Source organism: Paramormyrops kingsleyae, chromosome 17, assembly GCF_048594095.1.
Source record: "Paramormyrops kingsleyae isolate MSU_618 chromosome 17, PKINGS_0.4, whole genome shotgun sequence".
In the NCBI taxonomy this organism is placed as follows: domain Eukaryota; kingdom Metazoa; phylum Chordata; class Actinopteri; order Osteoglossiformes; family Mormyridae; genus Paramormyrops; species Paramormyrops kingsleyae.
In genome coordinates this window covers 2,275,331-2,297,708 of record NC_132813.1, presented here as the reverse complement: position 1 = coordinate 2,297,708, position 22,378 = coordinate 2,275,331, and the positions used below count along the sequence as shown (strand labels likewise).

Here is a 22,378-nt window from a genome sequence, read left to right as displayed (position 1 = left end):
GATGGACGCAGAGACATGGTGCACCTTGTCAAAGAGGGCGATGTAGAGAGAGAAGCCGAAGGTGTCCCTCAGCCCGATCTTGTCTGCCAGGGCGTTACACAGCTCCTTGGCTGTGGTGGCTGAATCAGTGAGCAGAGTCTTGGTTGTTCCATCCATGAAGGTCACAGGGAGCATTATGGGTTTCTTCGACTTGGTGGCCTGAAAAACAAAAACACTGAGAAGTAAATAAATATCCAAAATGAATAAATCCAGACCCAATCTGCCAGAACATCACTATCACTGGACTTGCTACACTGAGTATTTACCATCCTTGACAGCATTAGACAAGAAAAACAACAGATAGGTAGGAAATATCCCCACTGGTCCACCGATGAAGGAACAGTGATCATCTGCTGTGACCCATTTCATTGGTCTAAAAGTCATACCTGGAGCTCCAGCCAAGAGGGTGGCTGGGTCCGTGTGCCATTAACAAAGGTCCGCCTCAGCCTCTCCTCACAGTAGGGGGCATAACCAGGGGGGCCCCCACTGATAAAATTCCTCAGATACTGTGGGGTCAGAGAGAAAGGTCAATTTGACCTAAAAATAGCAGCAACCCTACCTCAGATGACCCCATAAGAGAGCTGGTAGCCTTTGAGTAAATACTTAAACTCAAGAATTAAAATCCAATGAGGCTTGCTGTACATTAAAGAATGTATATCACATTAAGGTATTGAGCAATTTAATGAAATATAGCAAAGGAATGAGAGGTAAATATTAACAGAGAGGTCGACACACCTTGTTCTGACCACATGAGATTTTCTGCATCATTAAGTATATAAAAAAAAACTTGCTGAGGAGTCTTACTTTGACAAACTTCTCTGAGGGGGCAAAGCAGCCCACACAGAGCGAGACAAGGATCCACCCACGGGCGTGGCTACTCTTGGAAGGATTCTGGGTCAGCTGCTTGCAGATCTGACAGTAGATCTCATCTCTGCGATGGGGACATTACAGAAAGTGAGTGGCTTTTGTCCACAGTTTCCATGGTGCTCAGAGGATGCAGTGGCTATCTGCAGTCAACAGGGAGCGAATCAGCCAGAGGATATCTATGGTGCTCACAGAGAGAATCAGCCACGGAATATCTATAGTGCTCACAGAGAGAATCAGCCACGGAATATCTATGGTGCTCACAGAGAGAATCAGCCAGTTGTTATCTATGGCACTCATACGGATTCTCAATACCAAGACCTCAAAGACGGTACTTGTGTTCTTGGCAAAAGCCTTTTGCTGACTTGCCTCCCAATAACAAATTTGGGACACGATAAATCATGGGATTCTCATTAGCCAGGATGCTCCCGATGCATCCTCGATATTTCAGGTGGGGCAAGAATGCCATCTGAGGATTTTTACCCAATTTGTTTTTGAGTATTGGAATTAAACTTCAGAAATGGAAGATGACGTCAAATGGGTATGTGAGAACACAAAAACTGTCAAGTACACATATTGATAAACACCCATAGATAAAATCAGCCATGGAATATCTATGGTGCTCACAGAGAGAATCAGCCATAGAATATCTATGGTGCTCACAGAGAGAATCAGCCATGGAATATCTATCTCGTTCTGACCTGAGGGCAGGCCGTAGGATACCGTTGCCGATGATGAAGTGCAGTTTCTCCAGATTGGAGGTGGGTCGGTCCTCCAGCATGCTGTTGCCATGCATGGTGTACTCACCATCATTCAGACGCTTGGTCACCTGGAATCAGACCCCAGAAACACCTTAGATCATGGTCACCTCCAGGTCTGATGATTTTCCAAACAACAGACACAAACAAGCAGAATGGCCAGACCCACCTCCTCTGTGATCTTCGACTTCTTCTTCAGCGTCAGCGATACCAACTTGTGGCGTACACTGCTCTTCTTGTGACTGTCAATGTGACCCGTCTGCGAAGGTGGAGCAAAGTGACGGGGACAGTTTATACTTCGTGCTGTTGTCATGCCAACATGGTCAAGATGCATCATGGTCGCCTTGCTTAGGTGGCTAGAAGACCATACCTCAGGCATTTAATCAACAGATGTTTCTCCAGTTTGTTTCTTAGCGAAAACAAGATTTATAAAAAGTCATAAATTCTTTAAATTTATATAAATTCTATATAAAAAAAAATCTTGTAGTATTGAATGATGTTCTCTCACTATCTGAAAAAACTACTTGTAGATTAGAATTAGAATCAACAGGATGAATGAAGTTTTGAAAGTGCAAAGTTAAACAAGGCGCTAAATCACCCCTTAACACAGCTGGTCTCTTTACACAAAGGTTTACAAGGTGCTAAATCACCCCTTAGCACAGCTGGTCTCTTTACACAAAGGTTTACAAGGTGCTAAATCACCCCTTAGCACAGCTGGTCTCTTTACACAAAGGTTTACAAGGTGCTAAATCACCCCTTAGCACAGCTGGTCTCTTTACACAAAGGTTTACAAGGTGCTAAATCACCCCTTAGCACAGCTGGTCTCTTTACACAAAGGTTTACAAGGTGCTAAATCACCCCTTAGCACAGCTGGTCTCTTTACACAAAGGTTTACAAGGTGCTAAATCACCCCTTAGCACAGCTGGTCTCTTTACACAAAGGTTTACAAGGTGCTAAATCACCCCTTAGCACAGCTGGTCTCTTTACACAAAGGTTTACAAGGTGCTAAATCACCCCTTAGCACAGCTAGTCTATTTACACGCCACACAAGGCTGAGTCAAAATGCACCGGATGCTTTTATGCCACAAGAATTCATCACTAAGTAGATATAACAGTCTGCAGGAGATGTAGGGGTCTAGCAGAGGTTCCCATCTTCCTCCCTACCTCCCCCTCCCCCTGAAGTGCCTGCAGCTCCCGCTTGTAGGTCTTCTTCCCGAGGGTCTCGTAGATCTTGGTCATGACAGGGATCTTCTCGCTGCCGTCGCTGATGGCCGTGTGGTACTTTGGCTCGGGGAGGTCACCCATGAACCTCAGCACTGTGATCCAGACGGCCAGGGCGGCCTGCAGATGGAGGGAGCAAGAGAATGATGCGGAGTGACTGTTGTCAGCGTCAGTAATAGTGTATCGGCAGGCCTGGTGGCAGGGGCGGGGCTACAAGGGCATTCAGCCCAGCTGAAAGCTGATTGTCCCCCAGAGTGCCCTCTCCCTTGTCACTCACCGATTCAAAACATATCATTGGCTAATGATAAGGTCAGCCCCTGTTATGCCCCCTGCCTGGTGGTCTGGGAACACCTGCGGGGGACCTACCAGTTGGTCACCTTCGTCCTCATGGTAGAGCAGTGGCTGCTTCAGTGGCCGGCGCATGTAGCTATGCGTGGTCGTGCCCTGGAAGTAGGTGGCAGCAAACTTGGCGAATTTGTACTCCGACAGGTCCTCTTCCTCTTCCTCAGGGAGGGGTAGGGCCTCATCCAGGTCCTCCTCCTCAAGCTCCTTCTGGGTGCGCTCAAGATCCTGTCAAAAGAATGCACACAGACAGAGAATCAGCTAGATGTCGGCCGATCGGCACGCTTTCCAAACTCTTTTCTTGGAATAAGACTGATAACGTCTCCAGTCAGAGTCCTCCAGATACCAAGAGGAGGATGCATTCTGCTCCAGCTGGGCACTAAGCCACTTCGCTCATAACTCAATAGGCTAACTGTTCTCTTTGGAGCCCAGGAAAACCTGCTGGACTCAGCAAGACCCCAGAAATATTACTTTCTGGGGAAATTTAATTAAACAGCTGAATGATCTGAGCTTGGTGGAGATGGTGGGGGGGGGGGGGCGGGGGAGGGGGGGGCGGTGCAGACACTCCTTTTACCTCAAAGCCCGTAGGAGCCTGGCCCTCCTGGCCGGGGAAGGAGCTGGTGGTGCCCAGGAAGCCGAACATCTTGTCGACCATGTCGGAGTCGTTGACAGGCTCATGCCGCGCCTTCTCCGTCTGCTCCAGCAGCTCCTTCTTGCGCCGTGCCTCCTCGCGCTGGCGGCGCTCCCGCTCGGCATCCTCGCGTGCCAGCTGTGCCAGCCGCTCCTGGTGCTTTCGCTCCGCTTCGGCCTTGGCCTTCTTGGCGCTCATCTGGTTACGGAGCCGCTCCTCCTCAGCCAGACGCATCTTCTCGGCCTCCAAGCGGCGCCGGTACTATGAGGGGGTTGGGTATAGGGTTAGGGACGGTGGTGTGGGTGTCTGTCACTCCCCCATCACTCCATCACAGGCAGCACAAATGCAGGGGATTTTCTGCTGTAGCTGTGACCCTTGGGGTCAAAGGTCAGGGGTTAGGATAAAGGTCAAACAGAGAGTGTAGTGGTTAAGGACATGAATTTTTCTGGAACCAAGTTCTGATCCAGGACAAGTCATGCTGTAAAACCTTTGAGTAAAGCACTGAATTATAGTATTACAGTACATTTTCAAGTGTACTGAGTAATTAAATAACTGTAAATTTTAATACACTTACACATCTGAATACTTCATTAAAACAATTTAGGTTTTGCACAGATTTCTTCATTCTCTAATTTATTATTTTTTGTTTATTTTATTATTGATTTTCCTTTACGTATTTATGGTCTTTCTCTTACATTATGCTTTGTTGGTATGTCTTTTTACGCCACTGGATAGGGAAACTTCCCCCTACCAGAAATCAATAAAGATCTATTTTTCAGGTTCAAAGGCACAAGACAAATGCAAAATGTACGTCTTTCACTGCTGTGCCGTTGAAACACATGAGTGTGGAATGGGGCCCACCTCGCCCTTCAGCCTCCTGTACAGCCTGCGCGCGATCATGCCACGCGTGTAGGCCTGGATGGTGATGACTGCCCACAGGCGGTGCCGGAAGGCCCGTCGCACCAGGAAGCCGCGGCCCCGGGCCTGGAAGTGTGTGATGCGTTGCCGGGTCACGTGATAGGTCACATACAGCTTCCGCGAGCGGTACAGGGCCTGCAGGCGCGAGAAGCCAACTCGCATCTGAATGAGAAGAGAAAACAAGGGAGGAGAAACTGGTCAGTAGCCATTTTTAGAGGTTATTTGCCAGATAATGGAACTTTAGAACTACAGATGGGATCTAAGAACTACAAATGGAGCGTTAAAATCACCAATGAAATGTTAGAACCACTAATGAAATGTTAGAACCACTAATGCACCATTAGAACCACCAGTGGAAAGTCAGAAACACCAATGCACCAGAATGTCAATGGGTCATAAGGTCTCTCCCATTCTTTGAAGAACACAGTTAGGAAACTCACTGCACTGTAGTTCTTTCGGCAGTAATAACCCCTCCAGGTCTTCTGGATGAACAGGGCAGACTTCCTCATTTTAAGGAAATTTGATCTGTCAGGGAAAAAAATCCATATTATTAGCCTCTATTGCTAAAACTGTAACAATATGCTGAAAAAATGCAGTATAATCGTTAAGTTACACAGGTCAAGTTTAATACAAAATACCACCATAAAGAGAGAATGTAAGCAGCACAGTGACTAAGCAATCCAGTGATCATAGTTATCTCCGGGAATCCACGTCCGTCCTCTCTTGCTCTTGGTTAAATCCAGCAGTCCAGCCCCTCCTATCCTTGTTCACATCCTCCATGGCCACAGCCCCCACTCTCACCTGTCCTTGAAGCCCCGCACCACCTTCTGGATGAGGATGACCTTGTCGGTGATGGCCTTATCCCGCTCGATCTCCAGCAGCATGTCATGGTGGTCCTGAGAGCAGAAGCGTGTTAAGCATCATACAGTTATATTTATAAACAAGTCAGCCTTCAACTCAAGAGAAAACTTTCATTTGCACGCAGGGGTCTTTTTGATGTATCCGTCTACTGGGCTATCCTGACAGCCGCTCAGGTATGCCCACTTCCAGCAGGGAAGCGTTATTTTTGCCTCCCCCCAGTCTCCATGGGTTGGAGCTTCCTGCCTCGGCAGCTGGAGCACTCTGATAGCGGCCACAGATGAGCTTTCCAAGAACCTTTGACCCGGCGCTGGGGTCTTTCCACTCCACCAAAGCAAAACAGTTTGTACTGCATGCAACACCCCGTGACTGTGGATTAAAACAATGCCCCCCCCTCACAGAACCCTACGGTTAAGTCTATTTAGCACTGACAATGGACTTGTATTTTAAGTATTTTTACACATATCGATCATATCAGAAAAGTCTAGGTGCCGACAGAATTCACCTTGAGGAAGATCTTGGTCTTTCCCATCTGCCAGTCGTCGTCCCTCCCCAGGACAGCTTCTGCGATGCGTTGACAGGTGCCCCGCAGATCTTCCTGAGAACACAGCCGCAATCACAGAGAGATGAATACAAAACAAAACATGGAAAAAAAACACCAGACGAAACAAACGAAACAGCACAATGAGTAACCAAAACGAAACCATACACAGAACCAAAACACACATGAGCACAATGCATTTAAACAAGAATACTAAATGAAAACATAAGAACATAAGAACATAAGAAATTTACAAACGAGAGGAGGCCATTCGGCCCATCAAGCTCGTTTGGGGAGAACTTAGCTAATATCTCAGAGTTGTTAAAATCTTATCTAGCTCTGATTTAAAGGAACCCATGGTTTTAGCTTCCACTACAATAGCAGGAAGACTATTCCATACTCTGACTACACGCTGTGTAAAGAAGTGCTTCCTCAAATTTGTTTTAAAATGTTCTCCCGCTAATTTCCACTTATGGCCACGAGTTCTAGTATTTAGACTAATATTGAAATAGTCATTTGGCTGAACAGCATCCAGACCCGTTAGAATCTTATAGACCTGAATCATATCCCCCCTTAGTCTCCTTTGCTCAAGGCTGAACAGATTCAGTTCCGCTAACCTCTCCTCGTAAGACATTCCTCTAAGACCAGGAATCATTCTCGTAGCTCTTCGTTGCACCTTTTCTAAGGCAGCAATGTCCTTCTTGAGGTATGGTGACCAAACCTGCACACAGTATTCTAGGTGGGGTCTTACCAAGGAATTATATAAGTGTAACATCACCTCCCTTGACTTAAACTCCACACATCTAGAGATATAACCCAACATTCTGTTCGCCTTTTTTATTGCTTCCCCACATTGGCGAGAGTGGGACATGGAAGCATCAACATACATACCGAGATCTTTTTCGTAATCAGCTACCTTTATTTCAGTGGAACCCATAAAATATCTGTACTGTATATTTCTGCTCCCTGCATGGATTACCTTACATTTATCTGTGTTAAATTTCATCTGCCAAGTATCAGCCCATTCGCTAATTAAATCCAGATCCCGTTGAAGCCTCTCTGCTGCTTGATTAGTATCTGCTACCCCGCCCACCTTAGTGTCGTCTGCAAATTTAACCAGTTTACTGTATGTATTCGTGTCAATATCATTAATGTAAATTAGGAACAATAGTGGTCCTAAAATTGAACCCTGCGGTACCCCACTATAAACGGAGGCCCACTGTGACATAGTGCCTCTAATAACTACTCGCTGCTTCCTATCAGTTAGCCAGTTTTTGATCCAAGCTGCCACAGTTCCTAAAATTCCTGCAGCTTTAAGCTTTAACAAGAGCCGTTTGTGGGGGACAACATCAAAGGCTTTCTGGAAATCTAAGTAAATCACATCATAGGCCTTTTTGTGATCAATTTCACTTGTAGCTTCCTCAAAGAACTCAAGCAGATTCGTTAAGCAGGATCTACCTCTCCTAAATCCATGTTGGCTATCCTTTATAATGTTATTTGCATCTAGGTAATCTACCATTTTCACTTGAATTATAGCTTCCATTATTTTTCCAGTAATGCTAGTTAAACTGATTGGCCTATAGTTTGCTGGATTACTTCTATCCCCTTTTTTGAATATGGGTGTTATATTAGCATGCTTCCAATCTGATGGTACCACACCCGCAGATAACGATTTCTGGAATATTAAAGTCAAAGGTTGGCTAATAATATCCCTCATCTCTTTCAAGACTAAAGGTAAGATGCCATCAGGCCCCTGCGATTTATTTATTTTGAGTTTAGCTAGGCTTAGTATCACATCAACCTCAGTTATACATATATTGGTCATAGACGATGCTGTATTCGTATTAATTGGTGGTAAATTACTTGTGTTCTCTATTGTGAACACCCTTGAAAAATAATCATTAAACTCGTTTACCATATCAATTTCGTTATCAATTATAAGGCCCTTACTATCCTGCAAATTAGTGATTTCAGCTTTTAGTGCTCTCTTAGAGTTAAAATATTGGAAGAAACCTTTACTGTCATGCTTAGCCTCCAATGCAATTTTTCTTTCTACATCCCTCTTTGATAGCCTAATGTCATTTTTTAACTCTGCCTGTAGACTTAGATACTCCAGCTTGATTTTGAAATCATTAGTTATTTTCCAGTTGTGGAACAGAGCCCTTTTCCTCCTGACTTTATTCTTAATTTCCTTAGTAAACCACCTTGGTTGTCGTTTCCTAGATTTAGTTTTGCTGGAAACAGGTATGAAGTCCTCTTGCACTTGCAACAATGTGCTTTTGAAAAATTCCCATGCCTCTTCAACTGTTTTGCTATTTAACTCTGTCCAGTTTACAGTTTCTAATTTCCGTCTCATACCATTAAAGTTAGCCTTCCTAACATTGTATACTTTTAATTTAGACTTTGCTCTTCGGACACTAAAATTAACCTCGAATTTAACCATGTTATGATCACTACCGTACAATGGGTCTAAAACCTCTAATTTTCCAATCCTATCCTGGTTATTACAAAAAACGAGATCAAGAAGGGCTTCTCCCCTGGTAGGAGTATTAACAAACTGAGTAAAAAAACAATCCTGTACTAATTCCACCATCTCAAGTTCATTTACAGAACTTGACAAAACATGTCAGAACTGTGGATGTCGATGTTTTCCATGGTACACACCAACCCACCTGCTTGTAGGCGGGTTTGACCCCGGGCATGAGGACACGGTAACGGTCCACAAACTCCACGAAGGTGTAACGTATGGGGTAGCCAGCCCGGCGGATGCGGATGGTCTCCATCATGCCGGAGTATCGCAGCTGGCGGACGCACAGCTCGCGGTCAAACAGCTGGGGGGGGGGGGTGAAAATAGGGCAGGACATTGGGTTACTCCCCAGCAGTCCACATGTACAATTCACACGCAGCATAAAACGTCACATGATCTATGTCGCCACACTCATGGCACACAATCCATAAAGACCCAATAGACAGATAGCAAGAAATCCACATGAATACGCAAACCAAAAAATAAACAGATAGATGACAACAAAAACAAATGGCAGTCCAGCGAACGGACAAAGTGAAAACTACTAATAAACTAAACCATGAACAGGGAGGCCTGTAGATCAGTATGGAACCAAAGATCACAAAAGCAGCTGGTGACACCAAAAGTCATGGATGCTGCCATACTGCCCCATGGAGAGTAACATATACACACAATACCATGGTAAAGGCCCAGACACCAATACTACCGTACTACCGCTCCTCCCATCCGCCATCACTCACCATAGGCTTCTTGAACTCATTGGGCTTGATGCAGCGGACGAAGAAGGGCTGGCACACACTGAGGGTGCGCATCAGCAGCTCCAGCGAGCGCTTGAACTGACTGCTGAGCGTGGGCGAGCGTTTCCGAGTCTCGGCACCCTGTGATTGGGGGGGGGGACGTGGGGGGGCGGGAACAGGAAACAGGGAAGTGGGGATTCAGAGCTGATCCTCCTTCACTTTCCCGTCCAGCCCCCTCATCAACCTCACGCAGGAAGGCGATAACCGCGACTTGATTTTGAGAGCGTTATCGCCCCTTGGGAGAATCGGGAGAGTGGATCGGTGACTCCAGTGTGTCGGCTTTCGAGGTCAAGACCGCCACTGTCGAGCAGAACAAACATTTTGCTGACAAGACAGGTAACATAAACCCCACAAAAGAAAAACAAGGACCTGCTTAAAGAAGCACAGACCACAATGACTGAAGTGAGAAGATCTCCCAAGATATAATCAAGAATGTAAAAGTTCTAGTTTGTGTAATTATACTATATTACAATGTTTAAATCCGACACTCATTTCACAACTGACTACAACTAAGACCCACAGTTACACATCTAGTGTGTAAACAGGTCTAATTGTTCAAGAAGCTTTCAACCAGCAACAATCCATGTAGCAAGCAGGCTTCATGGTTGTGAATACCCTTCTTGTCCAGAATCAGCACGCATACCTGAATATTCTAGACTGTTAACATTCCAGGAAATGACCTCATGCAATGAACTGATGAAAATAAGCTGGTCGGGCTTGTTGTGACACACTGGATAGTGGTTTATGACCCAGCCTGGAGCAAGCAGCTAAGCAGGATGTGCTGCCCTCAGGACCACTGGAAGGGGTCACTGGATAAGCGGCAGGATGGGCGCAGCAGCAGCGGCAGGGAGAGCCGGGCAGGTTAGCAGCAGATGCATCATGGGAGTCGGGAGAGCAGCAACGTGGGCGTGAATTATCGTTACCTTTGAAGGAGGGATGTCTGACGGAATGAGAAGAGCACCGGCGGCATAGCCACACAGAAACTGAGGTGCAGAGGTGGCGATTCAGGCGGAGGGAGGAGAGAGGTCTCATTAGCAAAGCCAGAGTAGAAACAGACAAGGGAAGGGGGTTCGACTGAATACGACTTCACCTGCAACAAGGTCTTCAGCACGACTAAAGGAATTAGCCTGGTTTACGACTTCAGGTTGGTTGTTTGGTTTCAACACCTGGTTGGTTACCTGGATGAGTAGCCCTGGTTAGTCTGTCTAGGGGGGGGTTCAGGTTATTTCAGGAGATGGTGATGTAACAATCAAATCCATTTAGGGAATAATGACAATCGCGCATTCCGAACCATTCCAGCATGCCGTCACAGCAGACACATCCTAATAATGATCCCTTAGCAACATTACCATAGCAACATCAGCCTGGAAAATCTGTTTGATAAACTTGTTCCTGGAGGAGTGGACCAGCTGGATGATGTCGCCATGCAAGGTGTCTCTGTTCTTCTCCAGGAAGCCTGGAATTTGGAACGACTGATTTACTTTCTGGCAGATGCCTTCATTAAGTAGAGTAATGAACTGTATGTCACCATTCAATTCTTTTTTTTTTTTTTAGAAGTATCAACACCAACCCTGTGATTAACTTTGAGTGAATACAGGTTGGAAACACTACTCACCCCTCGTCTCATAATAAACCACCCCAGCGAAGTGCTGGATTCCAAACTGGGTTTCGTAAGTGTTCTTTGGGGGGATGTAATTGGTGTTCAGTTTGTGCTGGGAGTTGAGTTTATTCAGCATGGTAGTGTCAGTACCCTGGGAACACAGAACCAGTAACGTTTGAAGTAAATGTTCTCTCATTACTATCAAAGTGCACTTTGTTTCCAGAGCTTCCTCAGCCCCCAGCATCACATCCGTCATCAGCTCCGGAACGCTACCTTGGGGAACTTGCTCTCCTCGTCGATGAGCGAGATGATGTTCATGGGCTTGATGGCGATCATGTCGAGGGCGTCCTGGTTGTCGGTGAACTCGATGTGCTGCCAGTTGATGTTCTCCAGGTTGTACTCCTCCTGCTCCAGCTTGAACACATGCCGCACGAAGAACTGCTGCAGGTTCTCGTTGGCGAAGTTAATGCACAGCTGCTCAAAACTGGAGAACCGATCAAATCAGCTGAGAAGAAGGAAGTGAACTAAAGACTCATCAAAACACAGGATTCAGACTGGGGTATTTCCTCTATAAAGAAAAAGCCCTTATGTCTCTATGAGTAACAGAAAATCATTGATTCAAGCCATCCAATAAGGTTGCATAACTGATGTCATGGGACGCCATTTTATCATGTTACACTAGTGGCCAAAATTTGGGTAACATCCAATTTTTAGAGATTTCTGAACTTTATTCAATTGTTGCTCCAGTTACTCATGTAATCATCCAATGTATGATATTTGTTACATTATTTGATTGTTTATAAACATTCGTGCCAATATTCATGTAGTAATGTTTAAAGCATAATGCTAAAAATTCGAGGTGGTCACTAGTGTAGATATGTGTCTAACAGACTCTACCGAACCTTGAATGTAGTGACCTTCTCACGTAACGTTGAACAATGTGTGAGGATCTGCAGGAATCGCTGGCGGCAGCTACTCCAGACTCGCCTGTTGTTGGTGAAGTTCTCAAAGCCGAAGATGTCCAGCAGGCCGATGGAGCGTCGCACGGCCTTGGGTTCGGTGGATGGAGGCTTGTAGATGGCAGCGTTGATCTTGTCCACGATCCAAACGAACAACCTGCCGTAAATCCCCTAGGATTCACAGTCATGCGAATGTTAGACACACTCTGATAACAGTTGGTATGATTCCGATTACCACTGTCATTCATTAAGCACTGGCACTCTAAACTGCCTGTTCATCTCATACGTTATTGTGTACTGCACGTATATTGTATGCATACTGTATATTTCATGCATATTATATATATGTATACTGTATACTGCTGTATGTTTGTTATTGTTCTCACTATTCTGTTATTTGCTATTTATGGATCTTCACCGCTACATGCTGTTTAAATCTGTGAGAGGTTTTCATTGTATTTTTGCTAATGTCAATAAAGCTTTTGAATCCTTTGGGAAAAATGAACCCATTAACCAGGAAGATCTGCACAGCAGATCTGGCGGGTGGTGTACCCTCACCTTGACGAAAGCGTCCCGCACGTCCAGGGCCTGCTCCATGCTGAGCGGCGTGGAGACCGTCTCCCCGCGGGTGATGATAGTTCTGCTTGTCAGGCAGTTCATCAGATCCTTGGGGTCCACCTACAGTATGCAGGATCGCAACAGCAATGCAGAGTCAGAGGATTACGGGGCTTCGCACAGCAAGGGAGCAGAGCATTACAGCTGTGCACCAGAAAGATTGATGATCCAGCTTCAACAGGCGTAGAAACAAGCGCAGATTTACACAACACATAAACACAGAAACACACAAAGCACTTACAGAAAATATAAGCACAGAAATACACCAACCACCTGCAAGATATACGGTATAAACTAAAGATAGTAGGTAGGTCTCCAAAGGACCCAGTGCATTGAAGTACATCAGTAGAAATCCAACAGAACTGAATCAGTCTTTGATATGGGGCTTCTAAAATGGAAAAAAATCTGACTCTCCTCAGAAAGATATTTTGACAGTATGTAGACAAGGCTACTAAATTAAAACATATTTGTTGACATTTCACCTTTCACATTTCACCTGTTTTTTTTAAAATGTTATCATTGTCTTGCTTGAAGTAGCTGGACAATAACATAGGGAATGTGCATTCCTCATTATGCCACAAGGGGGCACTGTTGTATATTACATTTCATAGGAGTTAATTTAGCCTCGCTCTTCAATTACGAATGTATACGGTCAGGTATCTGCCTCCCATTAAGAGAACTCCAATTTCTCACCCCTGTGTTTCTTCAGAAACTCCAGGATTGCAAAATATCCACTGCTGTGATGGTGCTGGCTAGTAAACTACAGCTCCACCCACAAGAGGAGGTTCAGACTTCTGAGGCGACGTGGTGCAGAAGGTCTCACCTCCAGCAGCGTGGCTGCAGTAATAAGGTCAGGACATCTCACCACTTCACAGGCATCAAGGTTGTCATAAGTTCTGGCTGGGGGAGAGGAGAAGAGAAACTGAGCCGCTTGTTTTAGGGGCAATTCAACCCGATTTGATCAGATATTATCTTAGGTTCCTCCAGCACTGCACTTGCTCCACTCTGCAGCGCCGCCCTACTGGCTGACCTTCGTAACGCAGGTTGCCCAGGTGGAGAATAGCTGCCAGCAACTTGGAGATCTCCCAGTTCTCCGTATCGGTGAACATCAGGACCTTCATTGCCGAGCGGATGTTGGAGTACTCCTTCATGTCGTCCCGGCCGTCACACACCGTGCAGTTTCCCTGGCGATAGCGAGCAGACAAAGACAGACACTGTAACCAGAGATGTTTGGGAAAACCTAGATAAATTAATCAAAATGACTATGAGACTGCTAAGAGTTGGTGGAGTACAAAAGCTAGTTCACATACATGATTTAATCCAACCACGTTATGAAACCACTTATTCTACTCAGGCTTGCAGGGGGGTCCAGAGCCTATCCCAGAGGTTACAGTCATAAGACAGGAAACAACCCAGGATGGGACGCCAACCCATTGCAGAGCTCAGTCACACACACCTACGGGCAACATGGTAACCCCAATGAACCTCAGCATGTTTTTCAACTGTGGGGGGAAACCAGTGTACCCAGAGGAAACCCCATGATGCCATGGGGAGAACATGCAAACTCCACACACATGGAACCCCGGCGGAGACATGAACGCAGTTCCCAGAGGTGTGAGGTGACAGTGCCAACCACTGCACCACCATGCCGTCCCACATACATGATTTACAATGGAAAATGAGCTAAATTCCAGAATATTGAACAACATTTAAGCGGCGGATGGATCAACAAGAATGGTGATGGGGAATCTGCTCTCCCTTCAATAAGCCCTGAGAATGCAACCCTGTCACCAGTGAAACAAGCTGGGCGAGCTTAGCGGTCCTGTGGGCTGGAAGCAGGCCGACTTACGATGGTGAGGTACGTGTAGTCCGTGGCCTTCCCCAGACCCAGCTTCTTCTTCTGTTCGGGGGTCATGCCCTTCAGCATGCAATAGAAGATATGATAGTTCCTCTCGTCTCGGGCCTGGAAAGGAGGAAGGGTCACAGTGATGGTGATTGAGCGTTACCTTGGAAAGCCAGAGAGTCTGACACTTTTGCCACCCCCCATCTCCTCCCACCATACCATACCTGTCTGCAAACTCTGGATTTTTCCAGAAGGTACTGCTCAATCTTGGCTCCCTCGATAGCGCCTCTCTTGTTGAAGTGAATGTCGATGTACTTGCCAAAACGGCTGGAGTTGTCGTTGCGAATTGTCTTGGCGTTGCCAAAGGCTGAGGGGTAGGAAGACGACAGCGTCAGCAGGTCATCAGGACAAAGTCAAAACAAACTATCAAAACATAGCCAAAGCATACTCTCAAAACATAATTAAAGCAAACAATAAAAACAGAGCTAAAGCAAACTATCAAAACTGAGCTAAAGCAGGCTATCAAAACAGAGATAAAACGTGCTATCAAAACAGAGCTTTCAAACTAAAAAAACAGATCTAAAACAAGCTATCAAAACAGAGCTAAAACAAACTATCAAAATATAACCCAAACTCACTATCTAAAACAGTCAACAGCTTAACAATTAGTTTTTGGTCCAGCAAACCTCTAACAAAAAACTGTTCATGAACAAATTTAAAGGTCAAGTTCCCTTTGTATCATGTGTCTATCAGTCCGTCTGTGCCTTAGGCTTGGGGTGCAGGGGAATCTCAGGCCCTCAGTGCCCAATGATGATGTAGCCCCCAATTCTGCCTCATCACAAATACTCAAATTACTGATCAAAACCATTGTTTAGGCAGTCAACCCAGCAGGTGTACAAAGGGTAATTAAGTTGTTGCTACACTGGTAACTCTCAAGGGCCCAGTATCAAATTTGCTGGTGACCCCTTCTCAGACAAATCTCACCTTCCAGGATGGGGTTGGCCTCCAGAACCTGCTGCTCGATCCAGGAGTGCTGCCCACTGATGGCGGCCAGGAACTGAAGGATCAGCTTGGTGCTCTCCGTCTTTCCCGCCCCAGACTCGCCGCTGGTGTAACGCACATCAATAAATGGATCAGAAGAGCCCTGAACAGGCCGTTCTGGTACCGGGGCGGGGGTGGGGGAGAGTGGCACCTGATGATGCAGCACTGGTCCTTGTTGTTGCGCTGCATGTTGAAGTAGCAGTTATCCGCGATGGCAAAGATGTGTGGTGGCATCTCACCGATCTTCTTGTTGGTGTAGAGGCGGATCTGGTCGGCTGAGTAGATGGGCAGCAGCTGGTAAGGGTTCACCGCCACCAGGATGGAGCCTGTGTACGTCTGCGGTCGGAAGGTCAAAGGTCAGACGACAGCCTGTGATTTATTATTATTCCTCTGTCAGGTTTATCGATTAGTCCACAGACAAATGGAAGCTCTCTTAAGTCTAGATTTTAAGCAACCCCCACAAATCAGAGACGACTCTTAATGAGGTATCTAAAGAGGTTTCTTTGTCTTCATCACTTCGCCTATCTGAAGAACACTGGTGTTTTAGCTCCTGTTAGCCTGACCAGAGCTGAGTGTTTCCCTAAAAACGTCTCTGCATCTATGGCCAGTAACAACCAGTGTTTGGACCTGCATCCAGTGGAACACAATGCTGTGAAACTTACATTCAACCTGGTGAGGGGTGAAAAGCACACGGTAACATCCTCAAAAATCACAGACAAACTCTGATCATAATCAAAGACATCTAAGTTTTACCATCCTGTTCACAAAATTATGTGAATTAATCAACAAATATTTATTTCCCCCAGTAATACAGCAGCATATTCTCTGAAGCAATTAAGAACTTCCATCATGCAGAAGCTTTGTCTGATTGGATGCAGATTTGTGTGGGCGTGGCCAACCCTACACTCGTAATTAAGGCCAAGCCCATGTGTGGCACAGAGGCCAGATCGCCACCATCTTTATCAGGCTTCAGCAGAAAACATAACAAAAGCCGTGCAATGCGTTTGGCAGCCAAGAGGATGAGCTTTCAGAAAATGTTTACTGTGCACTTTTCTGGACTTGATGGTTGACAGCGAGTGGGGGGTGAATTTAACACAAGCAGGACTGGCCATGACAAGCCGTGTGAGTAACAGAACTATGTGTCTGCAAGCCAGTCAAACCTTCCATGCTGTGCGGCGGGGGTAGTGGTGACCATGGTAGCAATGGGAGGAGATGGGGGGGTCAGAGTGAGCGGTAACGACAGAAAACCCAGGTGATAATGGGGACATATTGCTGACTGTTAGCGAAGGTGCTACAGCCATGTTAACGCGTAGAACCCAAAATGAGATGCATGGTTACTGCCACCTGGTGGCCAGTGATGGTTTCGGCTGTTTCTGTACTCACCCTTCCACCACAGTTAGTCTTTTACACAGAGGAGAAAGAGAAGCAGAAGGGGGGTTGATTTAGGACAGACAGGAAGTGAGATTTGAAGGGCTTTGAGGGCTGGGACTTGGCCATTTTAACTCATGGGGCAGCAACTATGGGGTGTATGCAAATGAGACCACAACTGAACTCCACTACCCAGAATCCCTCCACAAGGCTGCTCAGGATCAGACTGGAGGAAAATTGAAGGTGTAAAGCCCAGGTAAGTCTCTGGTCCAGCTACTCCCATGTGGGGCCATTAGAGGTTCTTTGTTTTGTGCCAAGTGGAGACCAGAGCCAGGCCGTGTGGTGAACTCACATAGATGAGGTGCTCCCGGTATCGGATCAGGAGGTTCCTTAGGATGCCGGCCTCATTTAAGTCGCCCAGCCGGATCATGTCCTCCACGCCATGGATGGAGGTGGGGTGCATGGGCTTGATGTTGGTAGCATTCTGTGGGGAGATCCAGTGCTCCTGGGGAAGCCAGAGTAAAGCAGAGGTTACTCTGAAAAGCCTCTGTGGCTCTGTGAGTTAAGATGCCGTGTTAGTTATCAGAAGGTCATCGGTTCAAATCCCAGGGCTGGTAGAGTGATGTCACTGTTGGGTCCCTGAGCAAGGCTCTTAACCCACATTTGCTCTAGAGACTGGCTGTCTGTGCTTTCTCAGGAAACATGGAGTTGACCCTTCATGTTTCTCATATCTTTTTGTGTCACTCGCATGCTTGCTTTGTTCGCCAATGGGACCAAAAAATGTATGGGGGTTTTCCAGACCGCAGGGGGCTTAACCCCACGATGCGGAAGGGTTCACTGTACATCGCTTTGGTTAAAAGTATCCGATAAACTAAATTTTAAAAGACAGTTTTCAGGTGTGTGGGATGTGTCCAAAAAGGCGTGATTATATGGTATTGAGACAGAATGCAGACACACATTTAACAGCAGTGCAAAGAGGTGATTTACTTTTTCATGAGACAACAAACAAGCATTTTAACACTGGAGTAACGTGAAAAATGATTAAAAGGAAAAGTTAGCATGACTGTTGTACGTAACGTCAAAGCTATTTAAAGATTAATGCCAAGTAGGTCGATGTGATGATCCTATCAGCTTACAGTCATTACTGTAATTATTAGTGATAGGCTGCGTTGATTAATTGTATGTCACATGGACACACGGTTGACACTGGAGCCTGGACCGTGTTGTCATTCACATCCCGCCATGTCGGACTCACGTTTCCCTCGTCGTCCAGCACCTGGATCTGTCCGGAGTCACACAGCTTGACCACGGCGCCGATAGGGACCCCAAACTCTTTTCCGGCTTTGAGGTCCAGCCAGACATAGTCCCCCTGAAAGAGAACTCAGAATCTCTTCATTCACATCTATTTGTTAATCCCTCAATTACCCGTAGTTTAAGTCTCCTGCATACACTGTTTACAACAAAAGAGTTGTGTCTAAAGGTGGATCTTGAATATTCACAAAAAGGATGTATATCTCAATTCCCCAGTGCCCAAGTTTGTATATTTCTTGAATCCTAAAATAGCACATCATTGATAAGCATGAAAGACACACATCTTAGGTATTCTTAAATAAATGAGCATCCAAGTCAAATTGAGCCAGGCCCAGTGCGACCACTAAACAACTGGAATACTCCCATTCACACAAAGCAAAACTGATATCAAAATGTATGGGAAACAGGAGGCCACTGGCTTTCATGGACAAGCCTGCGTCCGAAGGTAGCTTAAATTACAACGTTTTTAACCACGTTGCACGTGCAGGTCTGCTACCCCACCAGTAATAGTGAGAAGTCATGCTGAAACCTTAAACACCACACGCAGGCACCTGACACAATAGCGCTGGGAAGCGCTTTTGACATCGAACACGGTAAACGTGTCAGGCACAGAACAAAACCAGATCACGGGACTTTGAACATGCACGTGTACAGCGGGGACGCGCGCGCGCACACGCACATATACAGGCGCGGGCACGCGAGGTCTCTGTCCTACCGGCAGCAGGGTGCTGTGTTTGAACACCGTGTTGACATTGCGCAGCAGCGCCCACTTAGCCTGATCCTTCTCGTACAGTTCCACGTAGTCTCGCCGTTTATACATGGTCCGATACCGGACCCCCGGGACGCCCTCGCAGCCGCACCAGGGAAGAACGCTCCTAGACCAGTGACTCCAGCTCCCAACTTTCAAACCAGTGCAAAAAAAGAGGAAAAACCAAAAACTGCTCGATGAAGCGTTTGTCCTCTAAGTTAATATGAAACACGACAAAAGGTCCTCGGCTGTTAGAAAAAGCAGAATTTGAACTAAGATGCAGACTTCATTTCTTGCGGAGTGCCCTGTCACGCCACCGAAGCCCCCCGGAGGTCCGTCCGCCAGTCAGCCGTAGCTGAAATACCTGCTCCGGAGGAAGGCGGACCGCGACCGCCGTTCCCGGGAAATGTACGGCTTTTTAATTAACCAAATACCCCTCCTGGCAAATCAGGCCAGCGCCACGGAGAACCCAACACCACCCCTCGCAGCTGCTGCTCCCGGGCAGCGTGCGGGGGCCACCGCCATGTTATCCTAGCAACCGGCAACTCAATTATTAATCTGCAGCTCTAGTTATTTTTTTCTTTTTCTTCTGTTTTCTAACAAGGTTCACCCGATGAAACCCTCCCCTCTCCTCCACAACAGACGCTTTCCGTCTCTGATGAGCGCATGGAGGTCTCCACACCACATGAGAAAGGAGAGCATTCAGATCACACCTAAATCACAATAAAATATAAATTTAAAGAGAAAAGCAAAGGGATTTACTGAAATGCTTATAAAGTAAAATAATAAAATGCAATTAAATTATCATGAATATCGACCCATCAGCAGAAACTTAGTGATAAACAATTAAATAATGACGCATCTCTGAGTAATGCACGTTTGTATTTCCCCCCAGCAGCACAGCACCCTCTATTGATGTCGAAAGCCGTGCGCGATTTTAAGTTACGCTTTTGGTAAAACCGCTTACGGATGAACATCAATGCATTTCGATACAGGCGTGAGCAGATGCGCAGTGTCAGGACAGGCAAGGATGGCGATGGCCCGGGGGCCCCGAGCTGGGAGGGGGCCCCCGACGGCGGCCGGTTACATAGTACATGGCAACGACAAATCTGTGTTATTTGTGTATTCTGATTTTCACAAAAGTAACAATAAAGGTTTTGTGTTTATTAAATTCTATTTGTTGATATTATTAATTTACACTTCGTCGTAAAGAATTTAGAATTTAGTGAACGGTGATCATTGTTGACACACCACAACAAAATGCGTCCTCTGCGTGTCCTCTGCATGTAGCCCATATGTGACATAGCAGGGGGCAGCTAATTCATCGCCTGGGGAGCAGTGCTGGGGGGCGGTACCTTGCTCAATCTTTCAATAACAAGTGCACTTCCCTAACCATTAGGCCCCCACTGCCCACAGTAGTTTAAGGTAATAAGGTAATAAATTTTACCACGCTGGGGGAGGGGGTATTGGAGGGCCTCAGGGAGTTTTTTGCTTAGGGCCCCCAGAGTCCATAGAATCACCTCTGGGCATGGGACGGCGTTTAAGCTCCGGGGGCTGAATGTCAGGACGACCAATAGACTTCAGTTCTTTTCTATCATTAGCTATTAGCAGCTAACAACAGGGTAACAATCATGAAAACATGGGCTGGCTACCACTATTCTTGCTGCATCAGCAACATGAACCACAGCCTGAAACTGATCAACAAATTGGAGACATAACAATACAATCACATCTGAGCCATTGGGAGACAATTAACGTAACGCTGTATACTTCTTTGATGAAAACTATAGGCATGGGAGAGCTGCCCTAAAATATTCTGACCCTGCATTACCGCCAACAGCCAGAGGGGGCGCCCTCAACACCACTACTGCACGTAAATAAACTTGGGTGCAAATTCAACATGAAACACAGTAGCTCTGATGTAGGCTGTCTGTTTTTGGACTGACAGTGTCATTAGCCATTTGGTTATATCACTGTTACGGCCCATTGTGAATCACGCTTCCATTATATTTTATGATGATTCTGCTGTCTACCATAAATTCCGTGTCCCTGACACAAACTAGATTGTCAGGACTTGGTGATGAAAGTGAGCATATTCATTTACAGGCATGAAGAGGTGTGTCGCTCAGTCAGCTAAGGATCTTTGCCCATGCCGGTATGGCTGTGGTTCAAATCCCTTGGCTGGCAAAATAATAATATTACAGTTAGGCCCTTAGCACCGGTAGGTCCAGGGACCCTAACCCTAACCCTGCTCTCTGACCCCAAGCCTTCTTTGCTTCTATGCCGGTTTGGACAAAAATCATCTTCTCAATAATAGGATGTAAAGCAAAAGCAGATTCTGATATGAAGTTGGGTGACGGGTCCTGGCTGGTGGTCTGACCTTTGGCCATGAATATTTCAGCTGACTGACCAGGCCTGGGTTCCTGAGGACGACGCAGGGAGATGGTGGGCGGGAGGGGGAACTCGATCCAGAGTGGGTCCGAGCTATCAGCTACTAACAGACAGCTAAGAGTCCAATAATGAGGGCTTAAATTATTCAGGAGAAGCGGGGTTTGCTTACACGCCACAGAAGCCGATCCACGCGAACGACCGAGACTCTCCACCGAAGAAGTCCTAGGCTTTGTGTAAAAACCAGGACGGGGGGGCACCCAAATCTCGGGACATATGGAACAGGGAGGGGGGAATTAAGAACCAGATCATAAATCCAAGGGTGGATGATCCCAGCAATCCAGCATAGCATGTCTTACAGTTGTAAACATTTATCTGTCTGGTTTTTGCTGCAATCACCAAAAACACAGATTATTAATAAAGTCCCTACAACATACTTTAGTTACAAATATAGTTTAACAATTATTTTACTAATGAAAATTTTGATCTGTGGATGTGTTTGTGAAATGAAGAGTGTCGTTCAGACATTCGGACGTTCAGTCTGTTCCGTACTGCTTACACACAGGTAACAGACTGCCCCCTACTGGCAACCTTATTTCCTGTTTCTATTTCGTTCTTTGTCTCAACAACACAGCGACCACAGCATTCTAAAACACCTATATGAAGTCAGTAACTCTCAACCCAGGTTGCACCATCCCTGTGCCACAAGCCCCAAGCACAGGGGATGATCCCCCTTAAATCTGCTTACCTGAAATCGCAACGCTGAACCTTTACTATTTTTAGAGCTGGCCTTGGCTAACTTTGCTCAGGCGTGTTTGAGTTTCACATTCCAACCCATCTTACACAGTCCGTTTGCACAACGATGTTTGTGGCAGTTTGTAGTGCTTGCTCACTGTGTTTATCACCTGGGAGGCTGTTTCATTCATTAAAACATTATATATTAACAGGCCGGAGCTGTCAGCTCCTGCTGTAATGTTACTGCATGGCCGTGTGTTTCTGTGACAGTGTG

The 22,378-nt window shown here is 46.2% G+C and overlaps 1 protein-coding gene across 5 annotated transcripts in view; it reads right to left on the bottom strand.

Annotated features, from left to right (window-relative positions):
• myo7aa (myosin VIIAa) overlaps positions 1–22,378 on the bottom strand; it is a 35,504-nt gene that overhangs the window by 8,086 nt on the left and 5,040 nt on the right. For 2 of the 5 annotated variants that reach the window (XM_072701419.1, XM_072701420.1), the window contains exons 1-28: positions 18,949–19,506; positions 18,178–18,291; positions 17,275–17,427; positions 15,706–15,890; positions 15,498–15,619; positions 14,738–14,880; positions 14,520–14,633; positions 13,701–13,854; positions 13,494–13,570; positions 12,614–12,733; positions 12,084–12,226; positions 11,370–11,580; positions 11,112–11,247; positions 10,846–10,952; positions 9,440–9,577; positions 8,845–9,003; positions 6,137–6,229; positions 5,575–5,669; positions 5,214–5,298; positions 4,717–4,935; positions 3,799–4,116; positions 3,249–3,452; positions 2,826–3,002; positions 1,831–1,920; positions 1,605–1,732; positions 844–970; positions 426–545; positions 25–198 (exon numbers count right to left, since the gene is read on the bottom strand). In XM_072701419.1, the coding sequence (XP_072557520.1) occupies positions 25–198; positions 426–545; positions 844–970; positions 1,605–1,732; positions 1,831–1,920; positions 2,826–3,002; positions 3,249–3,452; positions 3,799–4,116; positions 4,717–4,935; positions 5,214–5,298; positions 5,575–5,669; positions 6,137–6,229; positions 8,845–9,003; positions 9,440–9,577; positions 10,846–10,952; positions 11,112–11,247; positions 11,370–11,580; positions 12,084–12,226; positions 12,614–12,733; positions 13,494–13,570; positions 13,701–13,854; positions 14,520–14,633; positions 14,738–14,880; positions 15,498–15,619; positions 15,706–15,890; positions 17,275–17,427; positions 18,178–18,291; positions 18,949–19,053 (4,011 nt within the window). In that variant the 5' untranslated portion in view covers positions 19,054–19,506. Of the gene's footprint in view, positions 1–24; positions 199–425; positions 546–843; positions 971–1,604; positions 1,733–1,830; positions 1,921–2,825; positions 3,003–3,248; positions 3,453–3,798; positions 4,117–4,716; positions 4,936–5,213; positions 5,299–5,574; positions 5,670–6,136; positions 6,230–8,844; positions 9,004–9,439; positions 9,578–10,845; positions 10,953–11,111; positions 11,248–11,369; positions 11,581–12,083; positions 12,227–12,613; positions 12,734–13,493; positions 13,571–13,700; positions 13,855–14,519; positions 14,634–14,737; positions 14,881–15,497; positions 15,620–15,705; positions 15,891–16,937; positions 16,956–17,274; positions 17,428–18,177; positions 18,292–18,948; positions 19,508–22,378 lie in introns of those variants that run through there. The other 3 variants (XM_072701421.1, XM_023792452.2, XM_072701418.1) reach the window with 2 other exon arrangements.